The sequence below is a fragment of the Pelodiscus sinensis genome, chromosome 5 (assembly GCF_052426305.1).
Source record: "Pelodiscus sinensis isolate ZL-2025 chromosome 5, ASM5242630v1, whole genome shotgun sequence".
NCBI lineage: Eukaryota > Metazoa > Chordata > Testudines > Trionychidae > Pelodiscus > Pelodiscus sinensis.
This window is the reverse complement of record NC_143056.1, coordinates 115,318,029-115,332,037: the sequence shown is the minus strand read 5'-3', so window position 1 is coordinate 115,332,037 and position 14,009 is coordinate 115,318,029. Positions and strand designations below refer to the sequence as shown.

At 42.0% G+C, this 14,009-nt stretch overlaps 1 protein-coding gene across 4 annotated transcripts in view; it reads right to left on the bottom strand.

The window, feature by feature from the left end:
• Positions 1–14,009, bottom strand: part of CARS1 (cysteinyl-tRNA synthetase 1) — a 56,472-nt gene that overhangs the window by 41,111 nt on the left and 1,352 nt on the right. For 2 of the 4 annotated variants that reach the window (XM_006134899.5, XM_025190597.3), the window contains exons 2-3: positions 8,096–8,341; positions 550–641 (exon numbers count right to left, since the gene is read on the bottom strand). In XM_006134899.5, the coding sequence (XP_006134961.3) occupies positions 550–641; positions 8,096–8,341 (338 nt within the window). Of the gene's footprint in view, positions 1–549; positions 642–8,095; positions 8,342–11,933; positions 12,115–14,009 lie in introns of those variants that run through there. The other 2 variants (XM_075928130.2, XM_006134900.5) reach the window with 2 other exon arrangements.

The window sequence follows — 14,009 nt, the reverse complement described above, 5'->3', positions numbered from 1 at the left end:
CTGGGCTGCTGGCCAGCCTGCTAACAAATTTACTGGAAGGTGGGGGTGGGAGGTAAATATGTGTAGTCTATAGCATTAACCTATAAGCTTTTGCTTATCAGTTAATCGACTACACTGTTACATTCCTACTATTGATATCAGAACAACAATGTCCACACAGGGCCGTTATATCAATACTGCTAAATCTTTCTCATCCAGAGAAGCCCTAAAAAGACAAATTCTAATTTGGTTAGATTTGTGTATGTTATCCACAGTAAATTCTTAGAACAGCAGCAGTATGAACGTTCCCTCCAAATGTGTGTGCTACTGGGCAGTCGAAGACTGCACTCAAATATTATACCTGGAATATCATAGTGCTGCTTATGCTTACAAACATATTTGACTAAGATAGGTATCTTTGGCACATATTTAATAAGATTCAGAAAAATACCACATCTATTTAATACGCTAAAGAAGCTTGTGAATAGATATGAAAATGATTTAAAAAAATTAATCTGTCCATTATATTTGCATCTTTACAGAAAACCCTGCAGTTCTTCACTCATTCACCTTGTTCCGAGTGAGGCTGTTGTAGAGGCAGAGTTTAGACTGTTTTGTTCCTTCTGGCAAAGACCAATGGGGCTGCGTACGTTTGCCTTTACCTGAAAAAGAATGTAAAGACAAACTCAAGAAACCTTAAAGAGTATCATAACAAATATAGGGATTTATAGTAAAGGATTTTCCATAAGTGACTGCCTTGAATTATTTCAAAAGGAAAAATAAAACATTTTTTTTTGAGTTGTACAGTAAAGGCTTTGTTCAAAATAGCCCAAACTAATTATATTAATTAGACCCTTTCCATCAAGTGGTAAAGGGATGTAATCATTTCCACACAAGTTGATTTTCTACTCTGATGCTTGTGATTAGTTTATATCCGTTTCCAAATTATAACTCTAAAACAAAAAATTGCAGTACAGTATGCATTAAAACACGTACTTTTTTTAAAATGTATTCAATCATTGAGGTAACTATGTTTTAAAAAAGATCTATAAATATTTATCTGTATAACACCACTGGCCTTAAGACTGAAAATCTTAAAACTCATACAATACTTAGAAACATTTTCACAAAATCTAGAACCAGTATTGACAGAACACATATATAGTAGGAGAAAGGAAAGGTGTGGGCTGAGTTTAGAAAGAGCTTCACCCTTTTACTCACACACTACTCTGCTTCTACACCATCATTTACTACAAACATACATCCAAGTGACACACATTCAGTAAAGGAAACAGTTAGGTCTTTAAGTAATTATTGCAGGAACCTGAATCATTATGGTAAAATAAGTATGATAAATTATGGGGTAAAATCCATTACAGGTTGAACCTCTCTAGTCTGGTGCACTCTGTAACAGCAACATCCATGATCCTAGCAAGCTGGATGTCCACTTATCATTAATGTAGCTAAGTTTCCCATGGTCCCATAAAGTTTGTTTACAGCCGCCAGTCCTGGCTTGCAGCACTCAATGATGTTATTTTGTTTCAATTTACCCCTATATATCTTCTAAAAGCCAGTAAGCAGTGGATGTGTTAGTAATGCTGCTAGACTATACCAACCTCCTGAGGTCTGGCAAATTCTCTGGTTCGGCACAGATCAGGTCCTGAAGGTGCCGTATTAGAGACGTTCAACCTGTACCTGAAGGTACTATGTTTTGAGGAAGGAACAAGGAGGAAGACGGGGCCAGAGAAAGGATGAAGACCAGTGTAATTCTAAAGTTCTAATATTGTGTGGAACTGGTCAGAAAATGGAATTTCCATACTGTGGAAATTTCCAACTTTTAATAATCTGTTTTCATTCCAGATCAGAATGAAAAAATTTCTACACATTAACAGTGCCCAATACAGTGGCCATCTTGAAACATTTCAATAATGTAAAAATACTAAATATTAAGAATAATATTCAAATATATAGAATAAATGTAAATACAAAAGTCAAAAGAAAATGAAACAAAAAAGTAGAAACGGAAAACCTCTAACTGAAATATTTAATGAAAACACGTCAATTTCAATTTCATTGAGCTTTTATTTTCCAGCTGAAAAATTCTGTAGACATTTTTCTGAGCATCTTTAATACAGAGCTATCCTACTTTTTGATAAAAGGACAGTTCAGAACAGAGCACTGTAATGCACTTTTACTCTCTGCACATGCTGGCTTCCATGGAGCAGCCTGTCCCCGCCCACCTCCCATAGAGACAATATTATGCGGAGGCAGGAAGGAGCCAGTACATGTGAGAAACGGCTTTCAGGCCATCTCCTTGTGCATATCAACTCCTGCAGAGCTGCCTGCCTCCTGCACTGCTGCAGGTGGGAGCTGGTGCTTGCGAAGAGCTGGCTTAAATAAGCTTAAAAGCCATCTCCTTGCGAGCACTGGCTCCCACCTTCTCCCTCCCCATGTAAACATGTAACCGCTAAAAAATCCAGCCCACAAATACCTGTGGTTAACATCCCTAATGCTCATCTTTCACTCAGTTTCACTGGAAGCATCTTTCTGCATGTACAACTGAGAACCACAATAATCAACTGCAAAAAGTTACTATATATATAATAAATGTGTAACTGCTGAAAATTTCAGCAGTTACATGGTTACATGTGGGGCAGGCAGGTAGCTTCCTAGGAGCCAGTGTGCACCAGCTCCCTACACATACCCCAGAGCCTGCATGTTAACCACGAAGGTTAACTGATAAGCACAGACTCATTGGTTAACCATGTACACGGTTACACTTTCACATCCCTATTGGATACATGAGCTTGATATATTTCCCACCACACATTTGAACAACTGGGTAACTAGAAGGGAGAGGCTTAATTTAATACCCTGTCCTGGACAAAAATACAATATTTAATCTGTGTATTGTACTAAGGATGTTAAATTTAGTTTAATCAATTAGTCAATGGAATTTCCATCGACTAATTGATTAGTCGATTGGTCCTGGGAACTAACCCCGCTGCATCTCTGCCTTTTAAATGATTAGGAGCTGGCAGGCTCTTAATACATTTAAAAGGCTGAAACTCAGTTTGGGAGACCTGGCGTGAGCCGAGACAGCTGATTCCTGGCTCATGCCAAGTCTCCCCACTGGGCACCAGCTTTTTTAACATATTAAGAGCCAGTAGGCTCTTAATACATTTAAAAAGCAGAGGCACAGCATCTGAGACTGGGTACGAGTTGGGAATCAGTTGATTCCTGGCTCACACCCAGTCCCCACTTCCTCTCTGCCTCTCCTGCCCCCCGTGGAGATCCAGCGTTAAAGCCAGCTTACCCCAGCACCAGCTCCTGCTTCCTCCTCTTGCTGCCTCAGAGAAACAGCAAGGCTGGGAGGGGGGAGAGAAGCAACTAGTTATTTACGTTCCTATATTGTACATTAAGATGTATTGTTAGTTCTACATATTTTATTGTAAATGAGATGTAAGTAAACACATAGCTCTAGTGCAAAACCAATCTATCCATTCCTGAGTCCAAATATCAGAATACAAATGTTTACTATTAGATTTACAATGGTTACAATGACATGCATTTGTGAAAGTGGAAAGAATGATATTGTAAGAGAAAGATGAATTATACTGTAATAATTGAATACTGTTTGTCTCTGAACAGGAAAGATATGATTATGTTTGTAGGTATGCAGCTCAGAATGAAGCTAGGTGTGCCTGGGATAACAGGAAAAGGAACATTAGGTGTTAGGCAGAAAGTAATTGAGGTAACCAGAGAGATATGAACAGGAGATTGCTGTGTGACTGATGCGGAAATAAAGATACTTGACCAGTCTCGTACTAATCATGTCAAGTTTTGCCACCTTTTAATCTTGGTAAGTTGGCTTTCTTTTGACTGTATAAATCTAAGGGGTTTGAGCCTTGTATGGTACTCACATTTTCTGGGTGTATTAGCAGAGCGGCTTTGCTAATAAACAGAGCGGTCTAACAAATCTGTGAGTCCTGTGTGTCTGACTTTGACGAATTACTGTGGTGAAGTTCACCACCAAAGTCCATTCACACTCCGTCCCCACTCCTCCACTTTCCTCTCAGAGCTTGAACCTCCCAAATCCCATCATTTTGTTCTTCTGTAGGTTGAGCCTAAGTTAGTTTGTTCTCATCGACATCCCTAGCTCTCTTAAATTCTAGGAAAATATAAACAGCAATATGCAACTTTCCACACCATCTGCATACTGAAAACTCAAGGACATAACAGCTCACTACCTTCACCACCTGTCAGACATACATGCTTGACAGGAGACCTGGTAAAATTACTTTGGGAGAAGGCAGATTCATTACCACCCTTTGAAATTTTTCAAACAGAAAGGTATAAACCTATTGAAAGGCTATTCTATCAGCACCTATAACACTCTTGTGAGTAAATCAACAAAGCCTTATATAGTTAGTGCTATCAAAGATTAATACTACAGCTAACAATTCAGCACGGGCACCTTCACTGTGTCCAGGGCTGAGGACAGACTTAACTAGGCTGGGCCTGAGGACAGAGAGCTCTGTGCCCCCAGAAAAAGCAGGGCCTCGCGTGGAAGGGGCAGCACTGGTGGTTAGCCTCCCCTAGTCAGCCTTTCAGCACCACTGGATGCGTGCTACTCAAAGTTCTGGTGACACTTAAAAGGTCACAGGCCCCTGGCCACTGCCATGGTAGTAGTAGCCAGGAGCCCCAGGCCCTTTTAAACCACTGGGTCCTAGGGCAATGGCCCTCTTTGTCCCTCCACTGTCGGTGGCATTGACTGTGTCTCATGACAGATGGAAATAAGCCAACAAAATGAAAATGGTCTGTGCCAGATTAACAACTAAAACCAGACTGATAGGGCTTCCTAACATCTAGGATGATATGATGTTCTTGGTATCAATTCAGCACCACCCTCCCAACTAGCTTGACCAAAACATACTGGGTGTTAACATTCACCTGTTTTTAAGCATGTACAGGAGGTAAGTACCATGAATAACGTAATAGCTATTACATGACTTCTTGAGCAGGAACCTCATTATAAAGCATTTATTTAAGAGCAACTGGTGTGAAGAAAAACATCAGAGAAGAATGACAAACTCCCACAAAGTTACACAATAGCCTAGATTAACCAGTTAGAATTTCCTCACACAAACAGTAATTGTTTAATTACCAAGGAAAAGCTACATTCTTTTCAGACATGATCATGTAGCTTGTTAATGATCTTAAAAAGGGTAGTATTCAGTTTAAATTATTATAAACTTATACACTATACAAAATCTGTATTTATTTAACCCATTGCAAAAACAAACAAAACCCCCCAAAAACCACACATACAACCAAAACTCAATGGCGCCAACTGGACCTCACATGGTCAAAACAAACATGGTATAGCTCTGTGACAGAATAGAATTTTTGGTAATATTGTAATGATTCCTATGGAAGCCTGTTTCCATTCTTAGTTTGCATTACTAGCCAGTGACGGGGAGTGGGAAGGAGAGGAGGGAAGGGAAAGAATTAAATTTACTCTCTTAAGGCAGACCAAAGGATGGTGTGGGCAGGAGGGGAATGCGTGGACAAGCTGTCTGGGTGGACTGAATGGATTATTACAAACCTTGGCCGACAGTGACCAAGTAATCGAAAAACCAGAGAAAACAATGGAAAACCCAACCATTGGACAATGACATCCAGCAACCAACCCCCGAGAGGAAAGAGGGTTTCCTCACTTCTCAGCAGGGAAGCTAAGCAGAGCCCCAGCTTAAGAACAAAGGACTGACTAAGAGGTGAGAGAGACAGGACAAGCATAGGCTCTGGAGAAAGCTTGGGGGTTTGCTCACAAGGGAAATCAGTGACACAAACAGAGCCTGAAAATGAAGTTCACTACAGCTTGACTGGTAAATTGCTCTGGGATGACCAGAATGGGTCATGGTTTTATCTTTAGACCTCTATGCTAAACTAAGGCCTTCCAGTGCAGTCTATCCAGCTGAGCACCATTTCAACCATTGTGAGAGGTGCATTAGTCCCTGAAGAGTGTACAAGTCACTAAACCGGAGTCCATCTCAGTTGAATTCACTCAGGGGGAATCATGATGTGATGCAAAAACAATGAAGCCCCAGCAATTCAGTCTCAGGATATGGTGACACTGCATGGCCTACCCTGAAAGAAGAGTAAGAATCCCCCTGGGGGGAAGGGGGGGAGGTCTAGCACACTGAAAAGGTTCCTCCAAGAGACTGGTCCAAAGCTGGAAGTGTAACACTGATGTTCTGAATCTATGATTTATACCTAATAGTTAGGGTTTTTTATTATTATTAAAACACTGAAATGGATTCTGTAGATAGAGAAACTATCAGGTAAAGCAAATAAAGAAATAGCTTCATTATTTCAAATATCTCTGGATCCATTATATTGCCACATAATTAATTCTGCTCAGTGTAGAACTTTGAGGTAATTTGCTAATGATGTAATTAGGAGTGTGTGTTACACTGCTAGCAACACAGCTACAATATCCTAGCAGGAACAAATGGGTCACTTTGGAGTACTTTTACTAATTTTAATTGAGAAGGACTCGGATGGTAGTGATCACAATTGTGAGCTCCAAGGGCCTTGGTGCACAAGGTGTTGAAGGTTCTATTGGATCCATTCTGTGCTCTCCTTTTATTCATGTCCAATAAGGTCACTAGAAGATTTCATAAGGAGCCAAATGCTCCATCTTCAGTATGGTAATAGCACACAGCTTTCAGTCCAACACATCTACAGGATAGGCTAGGATAAAAGTAGCTGTTTCTACCATAGACCTTTTTACAGTCTTTACCCATGTCTTTCCCACCTTGAAACTAGGTAACTGCAATACACTCTATATGGAGCTATATCTTAAGAACATTTGGAAACTTCAGCTAATGCAGAATTAACATGACATCTGTTTGAGTGAATCCTCATACCAGAAGCACACAGTACAATTCCAGTGATAACAGGTTCATTGGCTGTGGGTTTAAAGGTAGAATTTAGATGCTGCTCTTTCCTTTTAAACTCCTAATAAACTATGGGACCTACTTACTCAACAGACCACCTCTCTTTCCTTTGCTATACTGTCACAGTTGTGACAGGAGACAGACCTAACTTCCCTGGTATAAACGTGGAGGGAACTGTTCATAAGGTGCTCTCAACTATGGAATTTGTTTTCTCTTTTGGTCTGTTAGAGCCCAAATGGGTCATACTTCTGGATACTCTTCAAAGGCCATTCTTTTCTTCCTTGGACAGTTGAGGATGAAAGGAGGGAGGAGTTGAAAGGGTTTATTTTTATACTTGCTGGTAGGTTGATTATTAGAATGTCAGAAGCCTGTTATAAGAGATTTAAATTAGGGATGTAATAGTACGGTTGATTAACCGACAAGCAAAAGCTTACAGGTTAATGCTATAGACTACATGCATTTCCTTCCCCTACCTGCCAGTAAATTTTTTGCCAGGCTGGCTAGCAGTCTGGTTCAGTCATGGCTTGCGATGGATCCGGAACCTACCCCTGCTGCAGCTCTGCATTTCAAGTGTATTAGGAGCGAGGTGGGCAGACAGCACAGCTCAGTCCTGGCTCATGCTGGGTCTGGGACCTATCCTCCATTCAGCTCTGCATTTTAAGTGTATTAAGATTCAGGTGGGCAGGCAACCCAGCTCAGATCTGGCTCGCACCGGGTTCAGGAGCTCAGACTCACCCCCTCCTTTCCCCAGACAGGGATTGCTGCCACCCCACATTGCTGACTCTCTCTCAGAAGCAGCAGCATAGGTCAATAGGCAGCCAGTCTGCAAGATGAGCTGTTTTTTAAACTGGCTCCCTGCACAGACCAGCCCCCACCTGGCACCCTGCGCTGCTGCCTATGATATAGTGGAGGCCAACCCTGCCCCCAGGGACTATAGAATAGTCGACTAACTGATAAAATTTCACGAGGTTACTCGACTATTAAATTAACCGATATTTACCATCCCTAATTTAAATATTATTTTGATACTGTGGAATTTAAAATTATGTAATCACCCATAGCATGGGTGGGAAATTGATGAGGCTCTTTGCAATCATATTATATAATATGTCTACTATTTGTATACTGCCCATCAACTCCATGTCACTACTCACTTGTTTGAAGTTTACAAGATTCAATCTTTTCATTGCTGTCACCACAGATTGCTTCTATGTGCCTGTACCACCGAACAACATGGAAATGCTGGTCCATTGGTGGCCTCGAAAACTGTCTGAATACCTCCACATCTGCATGTGAAAATGTGAACCCCTGGATATAACTACGTGTGCTGAGGTACTTGTCCAAAGCCTTCAGCCTGTCTTCCTCTTCACTAATGCTCAGAATGAAACTGTAGTTGGAAGCTGCAAAGACAGAGGCACAGGACATACAGTCAGAATGAAATAAAAATAGATGCCAAAACGAGTAATGGAAATAATATAATTGAAACAAATGGGTGTGTATTAGAAATTGATAGCAAATCGAGGGAAAAAATATTTTGTCAAATGTCATGAACAATCATAAAAGGCTGTTATAAATAGTCTTCTATTTTAGGATTATTTTCTTTCATGGGAAATTTCAGGGAGAAATCATGGCTCAGAGACCCAGGCACAGACCCAGGCCTTTTGCATGAAAAAAAAAAATTATAAACAGAGAATCTTCCACACCTAATCAGTACTTCTCTCTGTCCACTAAAGACCTTGTTCCACAAAATGTAGATTAATTTTATGCACCATGCATAGCCATATTAGTTTTAACAAAATTACTCACAACATATAAGGTTTGTATTGAAATCGATAATAGTCTGTATAGTACAGTCCCTATCATCCGACGTAAATGGGACTGACACATGGTCGGATTACCGAATATGTCGGATGATAGGGACTGCTTCCGGGAAAGAAGTGGCCCCAGCAGGAGCCCCATCAGCTGCTCCTAGAGAGCATGGGGACAGCTGCTGCCACCGGGGCCGCTTCTTCCCCGGCAGCAGCAGCAGTCCCTATGCTCTCTAGGAACAGCTGATACGCTGCTGCCAGGGAAGACGCGGCCCAGCCAGGAGCCCCATCAGCTGCCCCTAGAGAGCACGGGACAGCTGCTGCTGCCGGGGTGGGAGAACGGCCCCACTCGCTGCCCCGTTGTCCCGGGCAGGAGCGGCAGCAGCTGCTCCAAGAGAGCAACAGGGCAGCAAGCGGGGCCGTTGTCCCTGCCTGCGTTGTATCCGATCCTGCAAAGTCCCTGAGAGCTGCAGGGCTGGATAAAGCAGAGTGTCAGATTACCAGGAGTTGGATAATCCAGACTCCACTGTACTTAAATTTTTGCAGGACTGGGGTCTAAGTACAGGGTCCTAATTTGATGCCCACTTTCCCCTACTTCTTCTCAATGACAAATGTTTGCAGAACATTAAATTACAGTCACTAGTGCAACTATCTGAATGTCCCCTGCATCAGTTTTTTTCCCCTCAAATGTATCTATAACATGAATCAAAATGAAAAGGAGTTACATTAATGGTCAGAAGAGATGTACACTAGCCCACATGTACACCCATTCTTTCCTATGACTTACACAGTTTATCTTGTATTCATGTAAATGTAAAGCAGACTTTGTTTTATAAAGTTTGTTCATTGTGCAGAGCACATTTACAAAGGGAGACGTTCTGTGGTTTTTGAGGCACACTCATAATAAAGCATTGTATAAAAAGTGTTTGTGATTTGCTCTTAGTGACAGTGATAGAATCTGTGCTACCACTCACATCAGTACACAAAGTCGTAAAACGTTCCCTAACAATTTAGTGCTTAAGTGCTTTCTATGGGCAATAATTTTTGATGGGGAGGGGACTATGCCGAGATTTTTGTAAGCAGTCAAGGGAAGCTCTTTTCTGTGGAGGATATGGGGGTCTGGGATGGAGGTTGGGTGCAGAAGGGAGCTGAGGGTAGGGGGCTGGAGTGCAGGAGAGGGTGTAGGGTCAGAGGGAGTTCAGGTGAAGGAGGGTGTTGATCTGGGGCAAAAGATTGGGGTGCAGGAGTGGATTTTCACCTGGGGGAGTGGTGGTGGAGGGAGTGCAGGGTCTGGGAGGAAGTTGTGACCTGAAGGAGTAGTGGTGTAGAGGGTTTGGGTGGTGACCTGGGACAAGAAGGGGTGGCAATCTAGGGTAAGGTGTTGCAGTATAGGAAGGGGTGGGTGCCAGAGAAAGGGGTAGAGTGCCTCAGGCAGGCCTTGGCTAGGAGTCATTTCCTTTACACAGCTCCGGGACAGCAGCCCAACAGGGACCCGAAGGCAGGTTCCCTTCCTGCCCAACCCCAGGCTACTCAAAATGGCTGTAGGCTCCTTCCATGTGCCACTTGGCGCCATGCGTCCCTGGAGGGGAAGGCTTCATACACCTATCCCCACGGCAATCATCGCAGTGCCCAGGGAGCTGCGATGACTGGCCTGGGCAGCAGACAAAGTCTCCACTAAGGGCTTTATATATCGACTAATTGACAAATCGCATAGTCAATGCATTTTGCATTGACTATTCACTTACTTGATAGGGCACCTCCACCTTTCAAGTGTAGCAACAGCCCAGTGGGGGACTGACCCTGGGCTCCGTGCAGCGCTGTCACTTTGAAATGCTCCATGCAGCCTGACGTCAGGCTCACCACTGGGTTTCAAAGTAGCAGCATCCCACGGAGCCCACAGTCAACTGGGAATTCCCCAGCTGATCCTGGGCTCCACGCAGCGCTGCCACTTTGAAGTGCCATGTGCAGCCCGGGGACACTCCAGCTGGCCTCGGGCTGCGCACGGCATTTCAAAGCGGCAGTGCTGTGTGGAGCCTGGGATCTGGCCCCAGGCTTCAAGTGGTGCTGCTGCTTTGAAGTACCCCCTCCTTTCCCACACCCCTTGCTGTCTCTTTCTGATAGAGGCAGCAAAATGGGGGAGCAACTAGTCAACTATCCTGTTGACTATCCGATAAGCATCTGCTTATCAGTAAACTAGTTGACTAGTCCTTCACATCCCTAGTCTCTACACGCACCCCCGCCCGCCAGAGACATGTGGCAACTAGAGGGAGCCACCAGCCATTTTGAACAGCCTTGGGCTGCAGCAAGCAGAGAGCCTGCCTCAGGGTCTCGGTGGGGTGGGTCAGATCAGAAGACTTGGCAGGCTGAATTCAGCCCACAGGCCTTTTCTTGCCTATCCCTGCCGTAGGAGAAAAATTCATATCACAAGATATAAGTCTCAAAAAACGTATAAGTTAATGCAAACGAAGCAATGCTCTCTTGTATGAGTATTATGGCACTCATGAGCTTTAACTAATTTAAGGATACTTTGTAAGCTTGAGTAATGATCTTTGCCCTCCACACCCTAAAATGAACTGGAAAGGAAGTGGTAAAGCATTCTGTGTCTCCTGTTTACACATACTCAGCTAACTGGAGTGATATAAAAACACGTGTCCTTCTGAATGCAAGTGAAACTAGATGTCTCAAGGGGTTCCTGGGGATTTACTGTTAAGTTACTGGCTCAAATTCAGCCAAAATTCAACAGTCATTATCAATTTTCCTTCCAATTTTTTCCAAGTCTGTGCAGAATAAATTGTTATGGGCACAGAAGCATGTGCAAATGTGCCCCACGAGTAGAAACACACACAGTTGGCTGTGGGTGTTCTGCTAATCAGCTGAGCCGCACGTGAATCTCTCCTGGATGGTCACCCAAGCACTCAGCTTATAAGAAACACTGGTCATTACCATCTATTGCTTGTTTGCTGACATGTAAAATACACTAACCTTCCTCCTGTTCATCCCGGTGGTCAATAGGGATGTTATATGGCGTGTAATTGAACAGTTATGTAACTGCATTAAATTTTAGCAGTTACAGACTATTCAATAGTCTCCAGAGGTGGAGCCGGCAGCCAATGAGATCTGGTCCCACTCCCAGAGAGCCCCTGCCACCCAGCACTGCTATCCCTGTAAAGAAGAGAGTACTCACACACAAATATATGGGGATACTCAGTGGGGTACCAGCTTTATTGGGCCCAGTGCATTCAATGACCATCCCTAACAATGTGAGTCATTTGCACAAGCCAAATGGATTCAGTTTCGGAATCTGTGCTGCAGAGAAGGTTGCTGTCTGCCAAGGCAATGAAGGCAAATGATTACAAATAGTCAAACAGATTCATAAAACTGTTACTCTAGATATAAAAGAGTCAGGTTCTCTTTTGCATTCTTTAGGGTGATTTGCAGCTTAAAAATAGAATCTATAATAGTATAATTTGCTTTATTATTAACATCACCTCAGATTACTTTTTCACCTGTTTACATTTTGCATATTATTCATCATGGTCACTGAAAACAGACTACAGGAGCCTTACACAAATTCTGCTCATCTGAGGCAGGTTATTCCCCCCACCTTGTACCTCAGACACAACACAAAAGTGGAGGAATAGATTAGGGATGTGAATGGGTAACTGGTTAACCGGCAGCCCACACCATGGTACTCGTGGGCCAGGCACTGGCAGGCCCACAACATGGAGTCTGCTCCGACTGGCCTAGGGCTTTTGACCACAGGATCCCGCTTAATCAGTTAACCGGTTAAACCTAACATTTATCTGGTTAACTGATTAAACAGGAATTATTAAATCAATTTTATTAAATTATTACATTTTCATGACAATTTTGCAACAAATGGATGAAAGAATGTACATAAACAGAATGGAAAGGCATAGAAATTCACTGAGTTAAATAGATGACATTTCAATACAAATGATGTATATTGGAGTCAAACCATTTTCTAGGAGTAGGGACTGTAAAATGGAAGGCTTGAATTAAGCAGGATCTACTGTAATCAGTTTCAGTTTTGTTCTTTAGTTTTTGTTTCAAATTCTCACAAACTAATACAAATGCTACCTCTACATTTCACACCGCTTACAGCAGCCTCCAGGGTATGTACAGTAACATGAACATATAAAAAGGAAGACTGTATCCACACTGCAGCGTGTGCACCGATGAAAGGCTCCGACAGAGGGGAAGCTGTGGAGAAAATCACCAGCAGCTTCTTACACCAGAAAATGGCTCCTGCAATGGGACGCTACACTACTAAAAATTGCCGCTACACTACTAAAAATTGCCCTATAAATAGAGAGGTACAACTTAGGCTGTAAAGGACTACGTAGGGATACAGCTGAATACATCACCACAGGTTTTGGAAATGCCTGCACTCTATTGGCAATGCCTCACCATCTATACTATTTATACCTGTGCTAGGGTATGTGTTCCACACACCTCCAAAATGTATTTACTGTGTAGAATGACCTAAAGCTACAATACTTTGGTGAAATAGTAGAGGACAATACTTAATTTAAAAAAAAAATCATGAAACAATGTTTAATATTAGACTATTAAAATATACATTAAGTAAACAACATTTATTTTTTCAACAATTCAACAACACCCTTATAAGTGATAAGTAATACTGCTAGTCCTTATAATAAACTTAAATAAGAATAATGGAAAATTTTTGGTTAAGTTGTTGAAAGTAAACCAGGAAAAGAAAAGGCATACTAGCAGTCACTTGATAAATATAAGACTATTACTACTTGATAAAACAGAACTATTAATAATATTTTCTAAATGTGAAGGGACCACCACTTTGGTTTATGCTTGTACAGACCCTTGCACAATGGGCCACACTACAGTATTTACAGTAATTAATAACTTACAAGCAAAAACCTCTAAATTTTTTTACAAAAAAACCCTGCCTTTTTTTTTTTTAAACTTGGTATTTTCAAAAGATTGGCAGGACAGCAGATGCTCCCTGAATAAAACATTGTCAATTACTCCAGGACAATTTGAGTTGCTGCTCCTACACTGATTAGACAAGACTTTTTGATGATGTTGGCTGAAAAAAAATGCAGACAGTCACTTCTTTGCTACCTATGACTATACACCACAATCATATCTGACAAGTTTGTTTCTTTGAAACAAACCCCACACCATACTGATTCTTATAACCTGTAGAGCCCATCATTAGAAGAGACTGTCATACAATAATATGAGTTCAAAAGAA